General features: G+C 35.8%; 1 protein-coding gene across 3 annotated transcripts in view; it reads left to right on the top strand.

Annotated features, from left to right (window-relative positions):
- Positions 1–19193, top strand: part of RIN2 (Ras and Rab interactor 2) — a 233937-nt gene that overhangs the window by 197516 nt on the left and 17228 nt on the right. For all 3 annotated transcript variants that reach the window (XM_074287754.1, XM_074287755.1, XM_074287756.1), the window contains 3 exons: positions 668–740; positions 6470–6561; positions 9448–10581. In XM_074287754.1, the coding sequence (XP_074143855.1) occupies positions 668–740; positions 6470–6561; positions 9448–10581 (1299 nt within the window). The remainder of the gene's footprint in view (positions 1–667; positions 741–6469; positions 6562–9447; positions 10582–19193) is intronic.

Genomic DNA, 19193 nt, shown 5'->3' with positions numbered 1-19193 from the left:
AATCTTTGATCAGACTGTGTGATCCTATGATCCATTGGAGATTCAATTACATTTTAAGCCTTTTCCAGTAACTTGGAAGTGCCTTTTTTGAGGGCACATTAAATATGTAGGTGTCTGAGTCATTCTCTCTGAGTTCATCAGATAATTGCTTCTTCAAAGCTTTTTTGATGTTCCAAGGGCTTTAAAATGGGCCTTTTCCAAAACTTGGGGCATTTTTGGCCCTCCTGATGTGGACTTTGAGAAGCACTGCCAAGGAGCTGTGAGTCCCAGCTAGTTCAGAAAAAGTAGAAGGGCTTGGTACATTATCTCATATTTTTCTGGCCTTGGTCAGCTTCTCCTTCCACCCCATCTTCCCATCTCTACCTCAGCCTTGTTTTGTTAGTAAAAAGTTGTGCAATTGAATCTGTTTTGATCTGTTTACCAAGCATTAGAACATGTGCTTGGAATGGAAGGCCGGAACTTCTTGTGGCCAGACTTCTTTGGTCTGTTCCTGGCTGACATACATAATCACCACAGTTGGTTTTGATTAACTAAACAGTAGTTTGATGGCAAAAACGGTCTTTCTTACAGGGTACACAACATTTAGACGGCTTTTGTGTGTGGGCCTTTTCCATTTTAAGGGTACACTTTGGGGAACTGATCTGATTTCTTTCTTCTCTCTTTTCAGCTTTTTCCTTGGAAGGCTCTGGAATCAGTTTTGCAGATTTATTCAGACTCATTGCTTTCTACTGTATAAGCAGGTAAGGCTTTCCCCCCTTTCTCATGGTCATGAGCCATGTCAGTCAGACTGCCATGCATTTGAGATATACTACTTGAACATTGCTTGGTTATGAAACAGGTTAGGGTAACAGCTGTTCAAACATGTTAAATGCTAGTAGAAGTCATTTTAAATATAAATCTGACTAATAAGAAAGTCTGCCTATTTCCAACTAAAAACTAAATTGCTCTTCCTTGGCTTCCTAAAATATAAATTCCTGTTATTATGGTGCCTTCATAAGGGACTTTCCTTCACTCTAAGCCTTCTTTAATTTTATCCACAAGAACTGAAAATCAGGAAAACCAAAAGAGAGTGGAATGAATGATATCAAGATGTTTAAAAGTCTTTGGTATTATTCTGAATACAATTAAAAGATGAAAGTCACTGGGCCATTTGGTCTTATGTGGCTGTACTTTAGGGAGATTTTGATGCTCATTTTCTTCTCTTTTTCTCGTATTTCTCTCTTAACTAGAAGGCTTTTAGAACTACTTAGATCACCCATTATCTATCTTGGAATACCAACTGGTTAAGAGCTTGAGTTGATAGATCAAGGTGTTTAGAGTTGGAAGGTTCCTTAAAGATATCTAGCCCAACTACCTCATGTTGTAAGTAAGAAAATTAAGACCCAGAGTTCGGGAGTACTTTTTTGGTGACAAGGAGGTGTCTTTTTTTTTTTAACCTACCAGCATTCTCAACTTTCAGTATCACTTTAGTGATTGTCAGAAACAGAATGTTTCTCAGTAAATTCATCCACGCTATTTTATATCACTCCTCTTCATGTTGCAGAACTTACCTTGACTTTATTTTCTGTTTGATAGACTGTAAGGACCAAAGTGAAAAATAACATGCAGATATTGAGTGAAACTATATGAAGGTTACCAGAGAAGAGGGTTTCAGTTATGGTCAATTTGCCTCACACTAGAATAGTGACTAACTGGGATCATGGTGAGAATTAATTTCTCACTAGTGATAATTTTTCATACTAATAAATAATGACTCTCATTTGTGTAGTACTTTAAGATTTACAAAGCGCTTTCCCTGTCATCCCATTTGATCCTCACAACAACCTTATGAAATAGGTTCTGTTGGCCCATTTCACAGATAAGGAAATTGAGAGAGGGAAAAAGAATGTGCAGTGATTAGCCTGGGGTCATTCAGGAGGATCCCAAGGCAAGTTTTGAGCTCAGCTTTTTCTTATTTCAAGTCCAATGTCCTTCCAAACACTGAAGGACAGATCAGATTATTCCAGAGAGAAGGAAATAAATTGATTCTGTCTTAGAATTAGCTTAACTTTTAGGTCATTGGACTTCATAGTAAATTGCATGATGACAAGTATTAAGCAAACTGGTAAACATTGATACCCTTCTAAAAGATGAACAGGATTTTTAAAAGCCTTAATTTTTTTTTATTCATACCAATTATTTTTTGAGGGAGGGTAAAAAAAGGAAAGAAGCATTTACATTGCACCTATTAATTGTGAGGTAGTATGCTAAACACTATATATTTGATCTTCCTAACAACCTTGTATATTCAGTCCAGATATCAGAAAAACCTGGAAAGATTTACATGAATTGATGCTGAGGAAAGTGAGCAGGACCAAAAGAATATTGTATATAGTAATAGCACCTTTGTGCTGATGAATTTTAACAGACTTTGCTCTTCTCAGCAATACAATGATCGAAGACAATTTTAAAAGATTCATAATGGTAAATGTGATCCACACCAAGAAAAAGAGCTATGGAGTATGAATGCAAGTCAAGGCATAGTGTTTTCACTTTTTTTTGGTTGCTTTTTCTTTCTTGTGGTTTTCCCCTTTTGTTCTTTTCACAACACAACTTATATAGAAATATATTTAATAGGAACATATGTATATAACCTATATCAGATGTATTGCCATCTTGGGGAGGGGTGAGAAAAGGGAGGGAAAAAAATGAGAATCAAACCTTATGTCAAAAACAAATGAATTTAAAAAAAAAACCAAACCTCAGAGGTCCAGTTGCCACCTCCTAACTACTGCTTTTTATGACACTATCCTACCTTGTCATTGATCCTCCCTCAAAAAAATAATTTTATTTCTTATTTACTTGTGTTTATAAATTTTTCCCCTGATAAAAGGTAATCTCTTTGAAGGCAGGTATTATTCAAATTTTTTTTTTTTTTATCCCTAGTCCCTCACACATTCTAGATGCTTAATAAAAGTTTATTAATTGGTTGGTTAATTAATAAGTTTCAGTGTAGAAGAGATATAGTTTCCAGTTAAGACATACATTAAGAGAAAGTAGAACAATATCATATAATGTTCCATATTAAAGAAGTTATTCAGGAGGGCCGGAGTTCAAATCTGGTCTCAGACACTTAACACTTCCTAGCTGTGTGATCCTGGGCAAGTCACTTAACCCCAGCCTCAGAAAAAAAAAAAAAAAAAGAAGAAGAAGAAGTTATTATATTTAAAATAAACATCCTTATGATTTTTTGAAACTCTACATTGACAACCAGAGAAGGAACACTGGGAAATGAATGTGGACTACTTGCATTTTTGTTTTTCTTCCCAGATTATTTTTACCTTCTGAATCCAAGTCTTCTTGTGAAACAAGAGAACTGTACGGTTCTGCACACATATATTGTATCTAGGATATACTATAACATATTTAATATGTATAAGACTGCCTGCCATCTAGGGGAGGGAGTAGAGGGAGGGAAGGGAAAAGTTGGAACAGAAGTGAGTGCAAGGGATAATGTTGTAAAAAGTTACCCATGCATATGTTCTGTCAATAAGAAGTTATAAAAAAAAGAAAAAAAAAACCTGGGATAATCAGAACTTTAAAAAAAAAAAAAAAGAAAAGAGACTCTATATTGAATAAATCTTCTAAGCTGATATTTAAAATTATGATTTACATAGAGATCATCAGAAGTGATGTTACCTCCATCTAATTGAACCATTTTTGTTCTAAACTTATCTAGAGGGCAAAAATAGTGCTTATAAAAGTTAAAAATTTGAGCCCATCTTGCTTTAAAATAGGACCTCTTAACCTTTGACAGTCTAGTGAAATCTATAAATCCCTTTTTCCAAATAATAAAATATATAGGATTACAAAGGAAATCATTTCAAAATATAATTATTGATATGTGTGTGTATATATATATATATATATATATATATATATATATATATATATATATATATATATATATATATATATATATATATAAATTTTTTCCCAAACAAGTTCACTCACTCGAAGTTAAAAGCTTCTCTTTTAAAAGAAATAAAACAGAAAGGCTTAGAATAGATTGAAGGCCTAGGCACTGTATCCTACTAAAGAAGTTTCCTCAGATTTTATGACTATCTCACATTTATACAAAAAGCCTTGTGAGACTGGAAATGCAAAATTGGATCTTAGAATAACAGAATGTTGGTGCTGGAAAACCCTTGATTAAAGTCACTCAAATAGCAGCAGATGTAAGACTAGAACCCACTGAAGTTATTTGTTGTTGTTTTTCTATTATATTTGAAGTATATTGGCTCTAGAATAGAGGCTCTGTGACTTATGACCTTTATCAATTTGGGTGTGTCCTGTCCCTTCCATTAATTAAGAAGATTAGAACAGATGATCTCTAAGAGTCCCTTTTGGCTCAGTCATTTGGTCTCTATACGGAAATATTAACTTTGATTATATTTATCTTTTTACTTAACATTTTACTAATTTGTTTTTCATTGTTAAAAGCATCTAGGGTCTGAGTTGCCAAGTGCCTCAGGCTATTGTGATTGCCTAATCAGGCACTCCCTAAAACCCTAGCTTGCCTTAACTATGAATAAGAAGCAGTGTGGTATATATTTTTATAAAGGGAAAATTGAGTCCTACCTTAAAACCATAAATGCATTTGCTGGAGAAGGTTCAGGTTTTTTCTCCTCTGTTTTAAGATACTGGTGGTGATTTCAATTAACCTTCGCCTGGACATGTTAGCATAGTTAGAGTATTATAGGAATGCATGTAGGGTTGATTTTGAACTTCATACCTGTCCAATATAGAGAAAGTCTCCCTTCCCCTGTTGCCAGCATTTAACATTTTTATGAAATTGAACTTACATTTATATTGTTAACTTGTTTTGTCCTCTTAAGAAAGTAGGTGCTATTATTATCCCTATTTTTATAGATAAGGAAAATGAGTAATAGAGTGTGTAATTGGCTTGTCCAGGATTCAAACTCAGGCCTCCTTACTCCCAAGCCCTGCACTTTATTTTATCAACTAGCTTCCTCAGTAGAAGAACAACAGGACTATTTGAAAAAGAATTCCCAGGGGCAGCTAGATGGTACAGTGGATAGAATATCAGTCTTGAAGTCAGGAGGACCTGAGTTCAAATGTGACCTCAGACACTTAACACTTCCTAGCTGTGTGACCCTGGGCAAGTCACTTAACCCCAATTGCTTCAGCCAAAAAAAAAAAAAAAAAAAAGAATTCTTGATCATCCTAGCCCATTTGTGTCTATCAGTCAATACTTCATTTATTGAGACCTACTAGGGACAGGAAAACAAAAATGAAATGATTCTTAGCTTTTACATTCTCTCCTAAGAGATGTATGCATAAAACACATACAAACCAAGCAATGACAAAATAAGTACAAGTTTGTAGCTGTGATGATGGTGGTGGTGTGCATTTGGGAGCAGTGCCTTGGCCTCTGGGATGACCGGGAAAGAAAGCATCTTTGTGTAACAGACGTTTACTTGTTTCTGATTCAGATTTAAAGCAACATCTCATAGGGCTGGAAAGGGTAACTTTTAAGCTACAAATCCACTACTATGTCAGGACCATGTCTTCTTGCATGTCAAATGCCTGACTGATGATTAGTTATGTGATCCTGGACAAGTCACTTACCCCCATGGGGGCTCCCTGTTTCCTCATCTGTAAAATGAAGGCACTGGACTAGATGCTACTTCTTCTCAAGCAGTTCTGATTCTGTGTTGAGACTTGTATAAACCTGTCTCCAATACTGTTTTTTGCCTTCTGTGTTTTCTTATTTTAAATGAGATATGTGGTAGGGGGAAGTACTGGCTTTTTGTTGTTGTTTTATTTTGTTTCAGATTAATAAACACTTAGCAACAACTAGCTACGTTCCAGGCAGTGTCTACTCTACAAGACAGGGCAAGGGGAGGGTTGGGGGCAAGGGGATTCTGCCCAGAGAGCTGAGTGCCTCTGCCCCAGGGGACAAATTCCACACGGCAAAAGAGCATAAAGTATTTCATGTACATAATTTAAACATTAGTCAGTTGACTTACTTTTTTTTTTTTTTTTTCTTTTTCTGAGGCTGGGGTTAAGTGACTTGCCCAGGGTCACACAGCTAGGAAGTGTTAAGTGTCTGAGACCAGATTTGAACTCGGGTTCTCCTGAATTCAGGGCTGGTGCTCTATCCACTGCGCCACCTAGCTGCCCCCTAGTTGACTTACTTTTAAACTGGCAGTAGAGCCACTGCTTTCCTCCAGAGTCTTCGCTAGTGGGAATAATCCTACAGAGGATAATGAAACTACAGATGATTCTCCTCTGAATGTGGCAACAGGGACAGTGAGTGACAGGAAGCGGTAAGATCTACTGTCATTAATAATTAGTTATAATGAAAAAAGGGAAACCCCATAGAATTGTGGGCTTTGCTTCACTAGAAATTTATAAGAAAAATGACAAATAGAATTACAAATATTTTTGTCTTTTAAAAATAAAGGGATGTCCTTCCATTCACTCTGAAGCTGCCTCATGCCATTTCAACAGCAAAGACAGAAGCTGAACTGGAAGACTTAGCCCAGTTGGGATTGAGTAAGTATGCTTCATTCCTCAAATTTTGGGACATAATGTTATTACATAAAATAATGGATAAAAATCATCATCTCTGGGCTGTTGTAGGTTGCATGGCTGATCAAGCAATTACTCTATTCCAGGCGTTGTGGTTAAGAATACAATGAATGAATCTCATTGTGCTCATTGTAGGAGAAGTAATGACACATCTGAAACGTCTACCTTCTCCTTTATTCTTAATCCTGTTACCCACCTTGTGGCCTGTTTTTAACTTTCATCTTAAAAGTAAGAAATAAAGATTAAAGGTCACATGTAGTTTGACTGCTTATTAGCTACTCTGGCAAACTTTGGCAAAGAAGAGAAGGCAAAAATTACCAGCCTATGTGTGTATTTGTGTAGATTCAGTTCTCTAAGCTGATCTTGGACTCTCTCTGCATGCAGTTTTCTGTACATTTCATGTTTCTTTCCTTTTCAATAGAACCTTCTAAGGAATGGGGCAAGGTTTGACCCCAAAGGGAATGGCTCCATTTCACTAATCCATTAATTCATTAATCCAAGTTTCTAATGAGGTATAAAGCTCTGAAAACATTTGTCTGCACTATGAGAAAAATGCCAGAATATGTTTATATAGTAACATCTGTCCTATTTCCCCTACTATGGTACAGCTGGGTACTATGGTGTTCCAGATCTTGCCCATTATACAAAAAAGTCATCATGTTTTGCTGGCAGTATGCCATTCATTCCTTCCCTTCCTCTTCCCTTTGCCTTGCTTTTTTTCTATCCTCCCTGACTCTTGCCACCAACTCGCACTCCTTATGTTACTTAGACTTACTTTGAGTGACTCTTCTCAAAAATTGCTTATTTATGGTTCTTAGTTAAGTCTCTTTGACCCACTGTTTTGGGGGGTTAGTTGGTGGGTTGCACTGTGAAATACTTTCTATGAATGAAGAAAAGACTAACTTTATAATATTTTAGATTTCTACCTTTGGCTATGTCAACAATTTGCAAATCATAATGATTGAATCGAGAACCAAGGTTACTAGGATATTAAATTTAAAAAAAAAAAAAAAAAAAAAAAAAGATTTGATACCTGATCTGGCAAATTAAACGGGCATACTTTCTTCCTGGACTTTTTTTTCCCCTTTTGCTCTAAAAACTATTTCTTGAAGTGGATGCCATTTGTGGTATGCAGAATGTAGCATATACAATATGCATAATTCACTGAACAGTCTGAAGGTAGCCACAAATATTTGTTGTCCTCCTAAAATTTAGATTTCTTTAAACAAATTGCTGCATATTTTGTAGAGTTGAGTGGTGAAATTAAAAAAGGGGATCCTGGCAGTCTTATCCTTACCACCTTAAAGAAGTGTGTTCCCATGTATATTTTGCTTGGCCCATGCTACTTCCACCAATTTTGGAATTGATCTACAATGTTCTTAAATATTTTCCTTGCATTTTTATTTTTTATTTCCCTGCCTAAATGGAAAACTCCTTGAAGACAGAGATAGTATTTTCCTTTCCTTTATATATGTACTTTCCATGGTACTTGATAGAGAGCTTATCATAGAGTAGGCACTCAGCTTTACTTGATACTGGCCAAAGAGACAGCCTGCTTTAGAAGTGTGACTGTAATCTGATAGTCAACACTAATAAAGACTGACATACATAAAACTCTTGGTATGCTATATACAGCACATTTTCGGGGATCCTAGAATCTTAGGAGTTAAGAAGAGCATGGAAGATAACAAGCCGAAACTCCTATCAGCTGCAGAATTTTTTCATCTTCTGGTCCTTTTCTGAATTCTCTTCACTAGCCAACATGGAGTGTCTACCCACTCACAAACTCTTAAGTTTGTGTTCAGGATATATAAATCTGTTATAATGGCAGCCTAGTAAAGCATAGGAGGATTTAATCTTATTAATGATTATCTTATTTTAAATAAAATCTTATTAAATTTATTAATATAAATAAATAATAATAAAAATCTTATTGAAAATCCACATTGAACACTTATTAATCTATATCACTCCTCTCCTTTAACATATAGAACTAATTGTACATGGCAGTACAGATAGTGTACTTTCTATAAATAGCCATTTTTCTTGCCTCTTGGATAACTGAAGAGTGTTAAATGCTTATAGCAAAGGCAAGAAGGCTACAGAATTTGGGAAAGACATTTACCAGATCACAAAAAATAAATGGCTGAATTTATATTTAAAATTTTCATTTTTCCCCGTAGGTTAGGGTTTTTTCCCCCTGATTAAACTTATGAACACACATATTATACATATGTGTGTGTGTGTAAATACTTATACACCCACCCTTTATTTTCCTCTTTTGGAGTTTTAATGCTGAGTATGTCAAACCTCAAAACTAATTGTGTAACAATCACTCAGACACAGCTGCCTGTCCTGTTTACTTAAAGGAGAACTGTGAGGACATGATCTTTTGGCTGAGAGCTGCATCTGCCTGGGGACACAGCAGAAAGCTGTTTGGGAAGGGTGCTGTTTCTTTTCGAGTTATTCCATGTTAGAGTTTCTGGTCCATTTCAAGCCTGAACTCGTAACAGCATCATTCTTCTATGTTTTTCAAGTTTGCCTATCTCAGTAAAAGTCATGTTGATAATTTGTGTTGGCCCAGAACATTTAAATCTTTATAGGTGCAAAGCTCTACCCTGCAGCTCCAATGTGAGCCTGCAGCTGGTTTTTGGCAGTCTTCTGAGTTCCAGTAAGAAATGTAGTTTAAAAAAAAAAAAAAACACAAAAAAAACAATTCCCAAATGAAAAAGCCCCATGCTTTCAAGATGCTTGATGTGCTTCACAGTGCCTTTTTTTTTTTTTTTTTTTTCTAATTTGCAAAAGAACCACCATATTTACATTCTTGTGTTAACCAATAATGACTTTCAGATTTTTGGAACTCTCCGGCTGACAACAAACCCCTAAATCCTCCACCTCCTCATAGGCCTCTCCCCTCAGACGGTGTTTGTCGAGCTTCACGTCAGCTTTGCCTTATAAATGGAGTGCATTCTATACGAACCAGAAGGCCTTCAGAGTTGGAGTGCAGCCAGACCAATGGGGCCCTGTGTTTTATTAATCCTCTTTTCTTAAAAGTGCACAGCCAGGACCTCAGTGGAAGCCTGAAAAGGCAGAGTACAAGAACTCCAGAAGTGAATGGCACTGAGAGTCTGCGTTCTCCCCCACCCAGACCCCCACCACCATCTATTAATAGTCTCCCCACAAGCCCTCAGCTGTCCAGGACTGAAACTCGGGCGAGTATGCCAGAAACAGTCAACCATAACAAACATGGGAACGTAGATTTGCTGGGAAAGAAACCGACCCCTATCCCTCCACCTCGGCTGAAGAAACAGGCTTCTTCTGTGGAAGGAGAAGGTCCTAGTGCAAAGACCTTGACAGTAATTCGACCTTGTCTTAGCCAAGAGCCTACATCAGGAACTGCTGGCAGCCCAGGTGATGCCCCGCCTGAGCAGAATCTAGCAAGCTGCAAAAAGACTCTGCCTACAAGCTCTGACTCACAACTCCAGTGGAATGGAGGCAGGCAGAGACTGAGCGACATGAGCATTTCGACTTCCTCATCCGACTCACTGGAGTTTGACCGGAGCATGCCGCTGTTCGGCTACGAAGGGGATACCAACAGCAGCCTGGAAGACTATGAAGGAGAGAGTGACCAAGAAAGCATGGCCCCCCCCATCAAATCCAAAAAGAAGAGGAGCAGTTCCTTTGTCCTCCCCAAAATTGTCAAATCCCAACTGCGAAAAGTGAGTGGGGTTTTCAGCTCCTTCATGACCCCTGAGAAGCGTATGATCAAGAAAATTGCCGAACTTTCCCGGGACAAGCGCACTTATTTTGGGTGCCTTGTACAGGACTATGTAAGCTTTCTGCAGGAAAACAAGGAATGCCACGTTTCCAGCACAGACATGCTACAAACCATCCGACAATTCATGACTCAAGTAAAGAACTATTTGTCCCAGAGCTCAGAACTGGATCCTCCAATTGAATCACTGATTCCAGAAGATCAAATAGGTAAGAATTTGCTATCTTTTGTTTTTAAATTGTATTTTATGTTACTGGACTTTCACCCCATGGGACATTTTATTTGGATAGGTTATGCTTTTTTCCAGAGAAAATCAGAATCACAAACAATTATTAAAAATGAAAGTTGCCTAACTTTGTTAATAAATGGAAATAAGGTAAAAGTAAGATTTCTGGTGCATTTGGTAAATATTATCAAATAATGTTTTGTCTCTAAGAAGAGCAAGATCTAGTTTGAAATCTGAGTGATTGCATTTCCCTTCCTATTCATTGTTTTCTTGAAATAACCTCTTTGGATTCTCTTCCTTTGGAGGGAGACTATATACCTCCCCCCTGCCCCCCAAAAAAAAGAAAGAAAGAAAATTAGGTATAATTTAAGCACAAAAATAAGTAAACAACCTTTTCTTCTGCCTTTTTGTGCCTTGACTATACAAGTACCATGTTTTATAAGTCTCACATAAAGGGTAAATATCTCTGAAGGAGACATTCTTTCCTTGTAAGCTCATTTCAAAACTAAATTGCTGTTAGCAACTTTAGCCAAGGTATTCAAAGGTGACCGAGAAATTGGCAGACTGCCTTATTTTCCCCCCACAATGAAACACTGGCATTTATTTATTCTTTTTTTTGGAAAGCTGAGCAAAAAATGCTAATTTCATGGAATGCATTTGTTGGACAGCAACAGAAAAGGATTCCCAAATATTACCAGATATTTCATAAAAGTAAAACTCTTCCTTTCTTTCCGTAGGATTTGAGGTGTTTTTTTTTTTCCAAGAAGTAGTAAACATCATGTAGCATACAAAGTCTTTTCTCCAGTTCTGTTTATTGACCTAAAAGTTTCTTGATTTCCTTGCAAAATAAATTAAAGCACTGTTATTGTAGATTTTCTTCTCTGTGGTTTGGCTGAATTTAGATCTCGATTTGTTTTGTTCTTTGTCAGGGTGTGGTTAAAACTGAAGTGTAAGTTGCTAAAAAAGATTTGCTTTGACTCTTTAGAAAGGATTCAAGGAAAAGGCAGAGCAGTATTTAGACTAGCATCCTCTTTCTGCATACCTCTAGAGCTTCCCTCTCAGGGATAACCTGGCTTTGAGTTTAATTTATGTGGAGAGGCAGTTTAAGGAAACATGAAGTTTGCTTCGCAGCGATGTGCAAATAGCAAGAGCTTATGGCTGATCTAAGCAGAGAGTTATGTGGCCAATTGATTCAGTCATCCTACACAGAAAATCCTTACAAAGAAACCAAGGCCAGGGCCTGATCTTCTGACTTGTGTTTAACTTCCTTGCTTCAGTTGGGAACACCAACCAAAGCTGTCACTTCAGGAGGTATTTCTGTCAAATGTAGAAACTCAAAATGTTACTTGCTTACCCAGTTGGTGTGTGAATTTGTCCTAAACCTTTATCTTAGAAACAACCATGTCTTTAAGACCTAGGATTATAATGTTAGATTCCCTTTGGATACACATAGAGCTTCCTTTGAATTTCTTGGGAAGCATCTCCAAAGTTCTGTCTAATCTGACCAAATTAAAGCTTTGTCTAATCATAGAGCATACACTCAGCAGGAATCTATGTAATTTGGTGGGGGCGGTGGTTTTTGTTTGTTTCTTAATTAAAGCGGGTAGCTCACATGCCTACTGCTTCAAGAATTAAACTTGCTTAGCTTCCAAGACAGTGAAAATGATGCACTTAATAAGGTAGAAAGTAAGAGTAGACAAAAACCAAATCACAATAAACCTTCTCATGATAAGCACAATGGGAAAAGAAGTTTGTAACTCAAAACATTTAATTAATCCCAAAACATACATGAGCTCTTAAGGTAGGACTTTCTAGTCAACTAGACTGTTGACTGGACCACTTCCAAAGTGTATGGAGAATGTCTCAAGTGGAGTTTCAGATAGTTTCACCTTGCAAATCATCCAAAGAATTCCTGGGGTTAAAATGTATTAAAAACAGGTGCCTGCTAATGTTAGCAAAGTTATTATTGTTGGGGGGTGGGATGTTTGTTTTTTTTTGTTTTGCTTTAATATCCGAAATAATATCAACAAGTTAATATTTCTCCCCCCTTCCATATATTACTTCTAATGGAATGAATACCGGACTGGAAAAAAAGAGGCTTCACTAGCTGTGTGACCTGACATTGAACAGCTATAATGTCTTCCTTCTATAAAATGGGGATAATAATAGCAGTCTAGCCATTCTTAGGAAAGAATTTTTATGAGGACTAAATGAGATATTATGAAAAATATAAGGCATTACATAAACATAAGGTTCATTCTTATTGTTGTTATAACATTGGGATTTCTACAGCCAAGTCAGTGTAATGCATTCATTACAGACAGCAAAGGCTGAACTCTTTGACGGAACTGATCTACAAATCAATACTTTCAAGTCCCCACTGAGTAGCACAACCATATTAAGAACCACAGCAATGAAATTTTGGTTTGATCAGAATTGTCTAGACATAACCGATATTGTTCAACTCTATTTAATGAAGTGAGGGAAAGGGAAGTAGAATTAAAATGATCAATTCACAGAATATTTTTAGAGCTGAAAAGGACCTAAGTAGCCATCTCTCACATTTATAAAAAAGACGAAACTAAGAGCCAGGGAGATTGTGAGTTGCAACTAATTTCTGAATCAGGATTAAATTTTCTAACAGTGGTCAAAAGCTCTCCCACTTAATAGCATGCTCAATATCTACCTAGAAAATATTGTATATTTGTGAGAGCCAGTTAGGTACATCCCCAGTCATGTCTAGGAATATTCACACACTTCTAATAAGGCCAGAGTTTGTTTTTTCTTTCCTGGTGAATGAATGAATGAAGCTTTTACTAATCACTAGCTATGTACAAAACACTGTGTTAACCTCTGGGGATACAAATAGGAAAGTAATAAATTCCCTGCTGTCAGGGAACTCACATTCTAATGGAGAAGGTTTCAGCTATAAGTCAGATGGAAAGGTTCCATGGGCCTTAGGATACAAAGCAGATGTTAATTCCTCTTCTTTAATGTTATTTCTATTGATAAAGTGGTAGTGGTTCCTGATATAGAATCATTTGATAGTACCAAGGACGTTAGCATTATGGTAGAATATGGAGCCAAAAAAAATAAGCTGAATAAATGTAATCTTGCAACCTTCTAGTGGGTTAAATTGTTGCTGGCTGTAGGATATATGCTGGGTTCACAAAGATTTTATGCAAAAGAATAAAAAAATATTAGTAGATAGTACTTTCTTGATTTTATCTATGCTCAGCTAAAGTGAACATTGACATTTTTTAAAAATCAAGTTTTTATTGATATCTTTTGTTTTTACAACAGTTTCTTCTTATTCCACCTTGCATCTATCAATTTTTCCATGCTTCTTTATTTCATTATATTTGTCATTTCTTAAAGCACAATTGACTTTATAGCTCAACAATAAAGTATACCTTAGACCCAGCCTATCATTTCCAAAATATGTCCCAGTAATGGACAAGGGAGACCAAATAAGAAAGTATGGCTAAGTGGAATGAAACTCACTAGACCATCTGAAAAAAAAATTCAATGCTCATATCCAACTAACAGAAGATTAGTGGTATGAGCAGTAGCATGGAAGAAATCACATTGGATTTGGAGTCCAGATTTTGGAGATAATAGATTTTAGTCCTATTTGTGACTCTTAAGTCACTTAACCTGAGCAGTCATCTGTCACATGGTACTATGTATCTCATGTGGTGATTGTGAGGATAAAGTGAAATAATATATGAAGTACTTGAAGCACTAAGCTGATATTAATATTAATATTACTTTAGTTTTACTAGGATGATTTACAGTACATGCTACTCTGAAATTTAGAATATATTGTTAGACTTGATAGTACTGACATTTTTATTTAAGTGACTGTGGGTTTCTGTAATATTGTTAAGCCTTCAATAATATTAATTTAACATCAATAATCCAAACGTTCCAATGGTAAAATTTCATGCGAGAAAAACTCATAGATATTATGATTAGATGCAAATGAAATCCCACTTGGTTGACTTCATCACTCCATTCATTTTCCTCTTATTTCAAGAATAACAAAATTGTTCCTACTCTGAAATATTGGCACATTGGTTTTCAGTTTCATTCTATCTATCCCTCAGATATTGTATTCTACAAATTTTCTATTCTTTGAAAAAGGTGGGCATGAAAATGAGTACTGGCATCATGACACTACAAAAGGTAGTGTGCTAAACATTTTACACATGATAAATATTATTTGAACCTCACAATAACCTTGGGAGGTAGCAATTATATTATTCCTGTTTTACAGTTGAAAAAACTAATGTAGATTGATTTTGAAAGAGGTGATGCTCTTATCCACTATGCCACTCTTGACCTTGCCTCTAAAGATAAATAGAGTGACAGAGATGTATCTATCTATATACAATATATACCTGAAAGACAAAGTATGCCTAAAGATATAAAATAATGTACCTTTCTGACCCTGGCACCAATTTCTAAAATATAATTCTGTTGTGAGGTAATTTAGCCACATTGTTTAAATAACAGTCTTTCTACTTAGAAGAAAAGTCTTAGCCACTCCATGCTGCTTAGATTGTGTTAATCTAGGTGTGGTACTGCTGACCCACTATTAGAGGGCACATATTTTGTGTGTTTACTTGTTTTTACATCACTTGAATTTCCCAGCATGTTCCCTTCTGTTCCCATCCCTTATAACAAATAGTTCTCTAAAAGAGAAAGAGAAAAAAGTCAGTTAAGCAAAACAAGCAAAAAGTAAATAAATAAAACACATCATTCAAGTAAGACAGGATATATAATATTATATTATTTCATATATTTAATATGAATATATATGAATATATATTTAATATATAATATTATATTATTTCACATCCACAATGCTTTAATTTCCTTCCTCCCCTCAAGAACAGTGGTGGATACACTGCTTTGAAAGTTTGTTTTTTTCCCCCCCACGGAGCATTTCTAGATTTTCACTAATCTTTTCTACTCATTATTTCTGAGACTGTTTTTTAATCACTGATTATTATTATTATTATTTTTTTTTTTTTTTTTTTGCTGAGGCATTTAGGATTAAGTGACTTGCCCAAGATCACACAGCTAGGAAGTGTTAAGTGTCTGAGATCAAATTTGAACTCAGGTCTTCCTGACTTCAAGGCTGGTGCTCTATCCACTGCGCTACCTAGCTGTCCAAATCACTGATTCTTGATACTACCATCTGCCTTCCTTGGCCTTTCAGGCTTCCTTATATTTAACTACTTTACATTTATTTTATTCACTATATATATCTATATCTATATCAGTGTGTGTGTTTATATATGTACTTGTAAGTACATGTAGTAATCTTTGTAAGAATTATTTCATTCCTTGTTTTTGTATTCCCACAGTCTAGGATGTAATAATTCTTTTTAATTTGATTAATTTGTTTAATTAATTATTAAGTATTATTAAGTTGGGTAGTAGATCTTAGAAGTGTATGAGGTCCTAGCAAAGGACAAAGGCAGCTAGCTAGGGCAGTAAAATGCTGTACCTAGAATCAGGAAGATCCAAGTTCAAAACCAGTCTCAGACATTTAAATGACTGTGTGGATCCTAAGCAAGTCATTTAATCTCTTATTGAGTTTCCTTGTCTATGAAATTGGCATAATAATAGCACCTGCCTCCCAATGTTGTGAGGACAAAAATGAGATATTTGAAAAGTACTTGTAAACCTTAAAGTGATATATAAGTGCTAGCTATTATTTTCATAGGCAGAGGAAAATGTCTCACCCACAGAGAGATGAAACTCATTTAGCTTGCTCATAAAATGAGTCAATGATGAGACACAGCCTGGATTATTTTAGTCTTTAGATAAAACAGTAGTATTTCTTTGCCAAGAAGGTGAGCTGCTCTTGCATTGGTTGACTTTTGAGTTGTTTTAACTTCTAGGGCATGGGGCTGGAGGAGAGGAGAAGGGTCATAGTGGGCTCTAAGAAGACACTTCTGTCCCTTCTTTGAAGAAGTGGGAATTTATCTTCCTCACATTTTTAAAAAAATTATAAGAGGTAATTTTCTGAGAGGAGTTGAGAGAAGCAGAGAGGAATAAAAACAACATAAAAGCCAAAGATGCCCCCAAAAATCTATTTTAAAAGCACCCTATATGAATCACATTATTTTCAGGTTGCCTGTGGGTTCAGCATTGTTTCCAAATGTTAGGTTTGAGGTCCTATTGTTGTTGAATGGTCTTCATTCCCATCTCATTCATACCTAGAGGGTTTTGCTCTCTACCAAAAATATTTGTGAATCATGACCATTAGTATCAGTCTGAAGAAAGAGAAAATCTTCAGTTGGCCAGCAGGCCCTTCAGTAGAATAAGGAAGGCTTTGCAAATGGAACCTGTTCAATAAGACTTGTATCCTTCCTTACTAGATGCTCATCATGTATTGACTTTGTAGTATAGAAAGAGTAGTCCTGGAACTTCTGGGGTGACTAATGAGATTGAGAATGCAATAAGACCTGTGACTGTCAGTCTCATTATTTTATAGTTCTACTTCAAGCACAGAAAAGAGATAAGAAGGAAAAATTATATGTTTGCCCCCACATGCATAGACCTAACCTTTATTATAATTCTGTTTGAGAAATTAGGAAAGAGTATGATTAAAGAGGCCTGGACAGGAACTTCCACAATGGTTATTTAAGAAACAATATTCTTCATCTTAATTGTGTAGCAGGAAGCAGCTTGTATAGGCAGATTGAATGTTGCATTTGGGACTCAGAAAGGTGAATTTAAATCCCAACTAAGAAACTTATTAGCATTATGACTTTAGTCATTGAGGTAACCTCTCAAACTTATGAGTTTCTTCATATATAAAATGGTGATAATAATACCCAATACCTATTTTAAGGGTTGTTTCGAGGATCAAATAAGATTATTTATATATTGATATAGACATAAATATAGATATAGATATAGATATCTATATTATATAGAGAGATGTAGAGATGTAGATATAGATATATTTTATTGGGGATGGATATATATGTATATGTGGGTGTATATATATGTATAAATGTAACTGTATAAATGTATATAGATGTATCGATCTGGATATATGTGTGTTTGTAGACAGTTCTCCAAACACACAAAGGACAGTTCATCAGCTTTCAAGAAAACAGCCAATTTTGTTAAATTACAGAGGAGAGGAAGATAACCCCCTATCTTCTAGAAAAGAAGGAACTTGAAAGATACTAAATGAGTGCCAATCTTTTGGGTCCTCTGCATTAGCACTGATATTAGAGGAAGTTCTGAGGAAACACAGAATAGCTTTTCAGTATAAGCTGTAGCAGTAAGTGGATAGAACACCTGCCTTGGAGGCAGAACCAGAGTCCAAATCCAGTCTCATACACATACTGGCTGTGTAAGCCAGTCACTTACCCCTGTTTGCCTCAATTCCTCATCTGTAAAATGAGCTGGAGAAGGAAATGGCAAACCATTCCAGTGTCTTTGCCAAGAAAACCCCAAAAGGGAGTCACAAAGAGTAGCATGTGACCAAAAAACAACTAGCAGCAATAAGACAGGAAACTAGACTGCCTTTCAGTCATTTATCAAAACATTTTCAATTCCTTTTTGAAGATAAACAAAACCACAATTAATATAGAGCCAGTGTGTAGTCAGCCTCAAACCAGAGCAAATTATTTTTGTTTCTCTTTTTATAGATTTAATCTATTTATATCTGTGAAGTTACAACCATTAGTTTCTTTGTAACATTGTGAATAAGACAGAACACCATGTGAGATGATTAGCATTATGAGAGTAAACATTAAAACTATAAACAAGCAATTTCTCTTAACTATGGAAGATAATGTTATATTATTATTCACCCCTTTGGTGACTTTTTCCTCATCCCATATATTTCAGCTTTTTGTTAAAATAATTATTATCAAGTAAATCGGAAGATGTGATAAGAAGTGGTAAGTACAGTCTCAGAAGGAAAAAGTGACATTAGTAAAGGTCGTACCAGTGATTGCTTGGGAGTACCTATAGATCATTAACAAAGTCAGGAGGAAAGTTTTTTTTGTTATCATAACTGCTTATCTTTAATGTCAAATACTAGGATTTACAGTATACAGATTTATTTTTCTCAAGTTGTTATCATCTGAGATTGGAAGGAGAAAAAGAGTAATTTGTGTTCTCATTGTAAGCCGGAGACTCAGAGAAGCCTCCATTAGGACTTAAATAAAAAGTAACTGTGGTCAGTGTCTTTACTTTAAAAATTGGGGCAGTTTCCTAGATTAACCTTTTATTAGTTTATTTCACCAAACCATATGTTAATCTGTAATCTTTCTTTATCAGTCCAGTTGATTAAGTCCCATCTCTGTAGTTTAATATTTCCCCCCTAAGAAAAACTTTGGGTTTTTGGACCAATATGCAAATGTTGGTGTCAGGATATTGGAGTAAGAAAAAAAAAATTAAGTGTAAGACCTTGTGCTTTCAAGAGGAGAGAATTTAAGAAAAATATTATTTGGGGCCTTTCCTTATGCTCTTGCCTGTTTTTCTCTTTTACACATCTCATCTGGTCTTCACAACAACTCTGAAATTTTGCAGCACTGGTCTTCTCATCCCTTATCT

This window comes from Sminthopsis crassicaudata, chromosome 2 (genome assembly GCF_048593235.1).
Source record: "Sminthopsis crassicaudata isolate SCR6 chromosome 2, ASM4859323v1, whole genome shotgun sequence".
NCBI classification, from domain to species: Eukaryota; Metazoa; Chordata; class Mammalia; order Dasyuromorphia; family Dasyuridae; genus Sminthopsis; species Sminthopsis crassicaudata.
The sequence above is the reverse complement of the archived record's forward strand: the minus strand, read 5'-3'. Positions and strand labels throughout refer to the sequence as shown.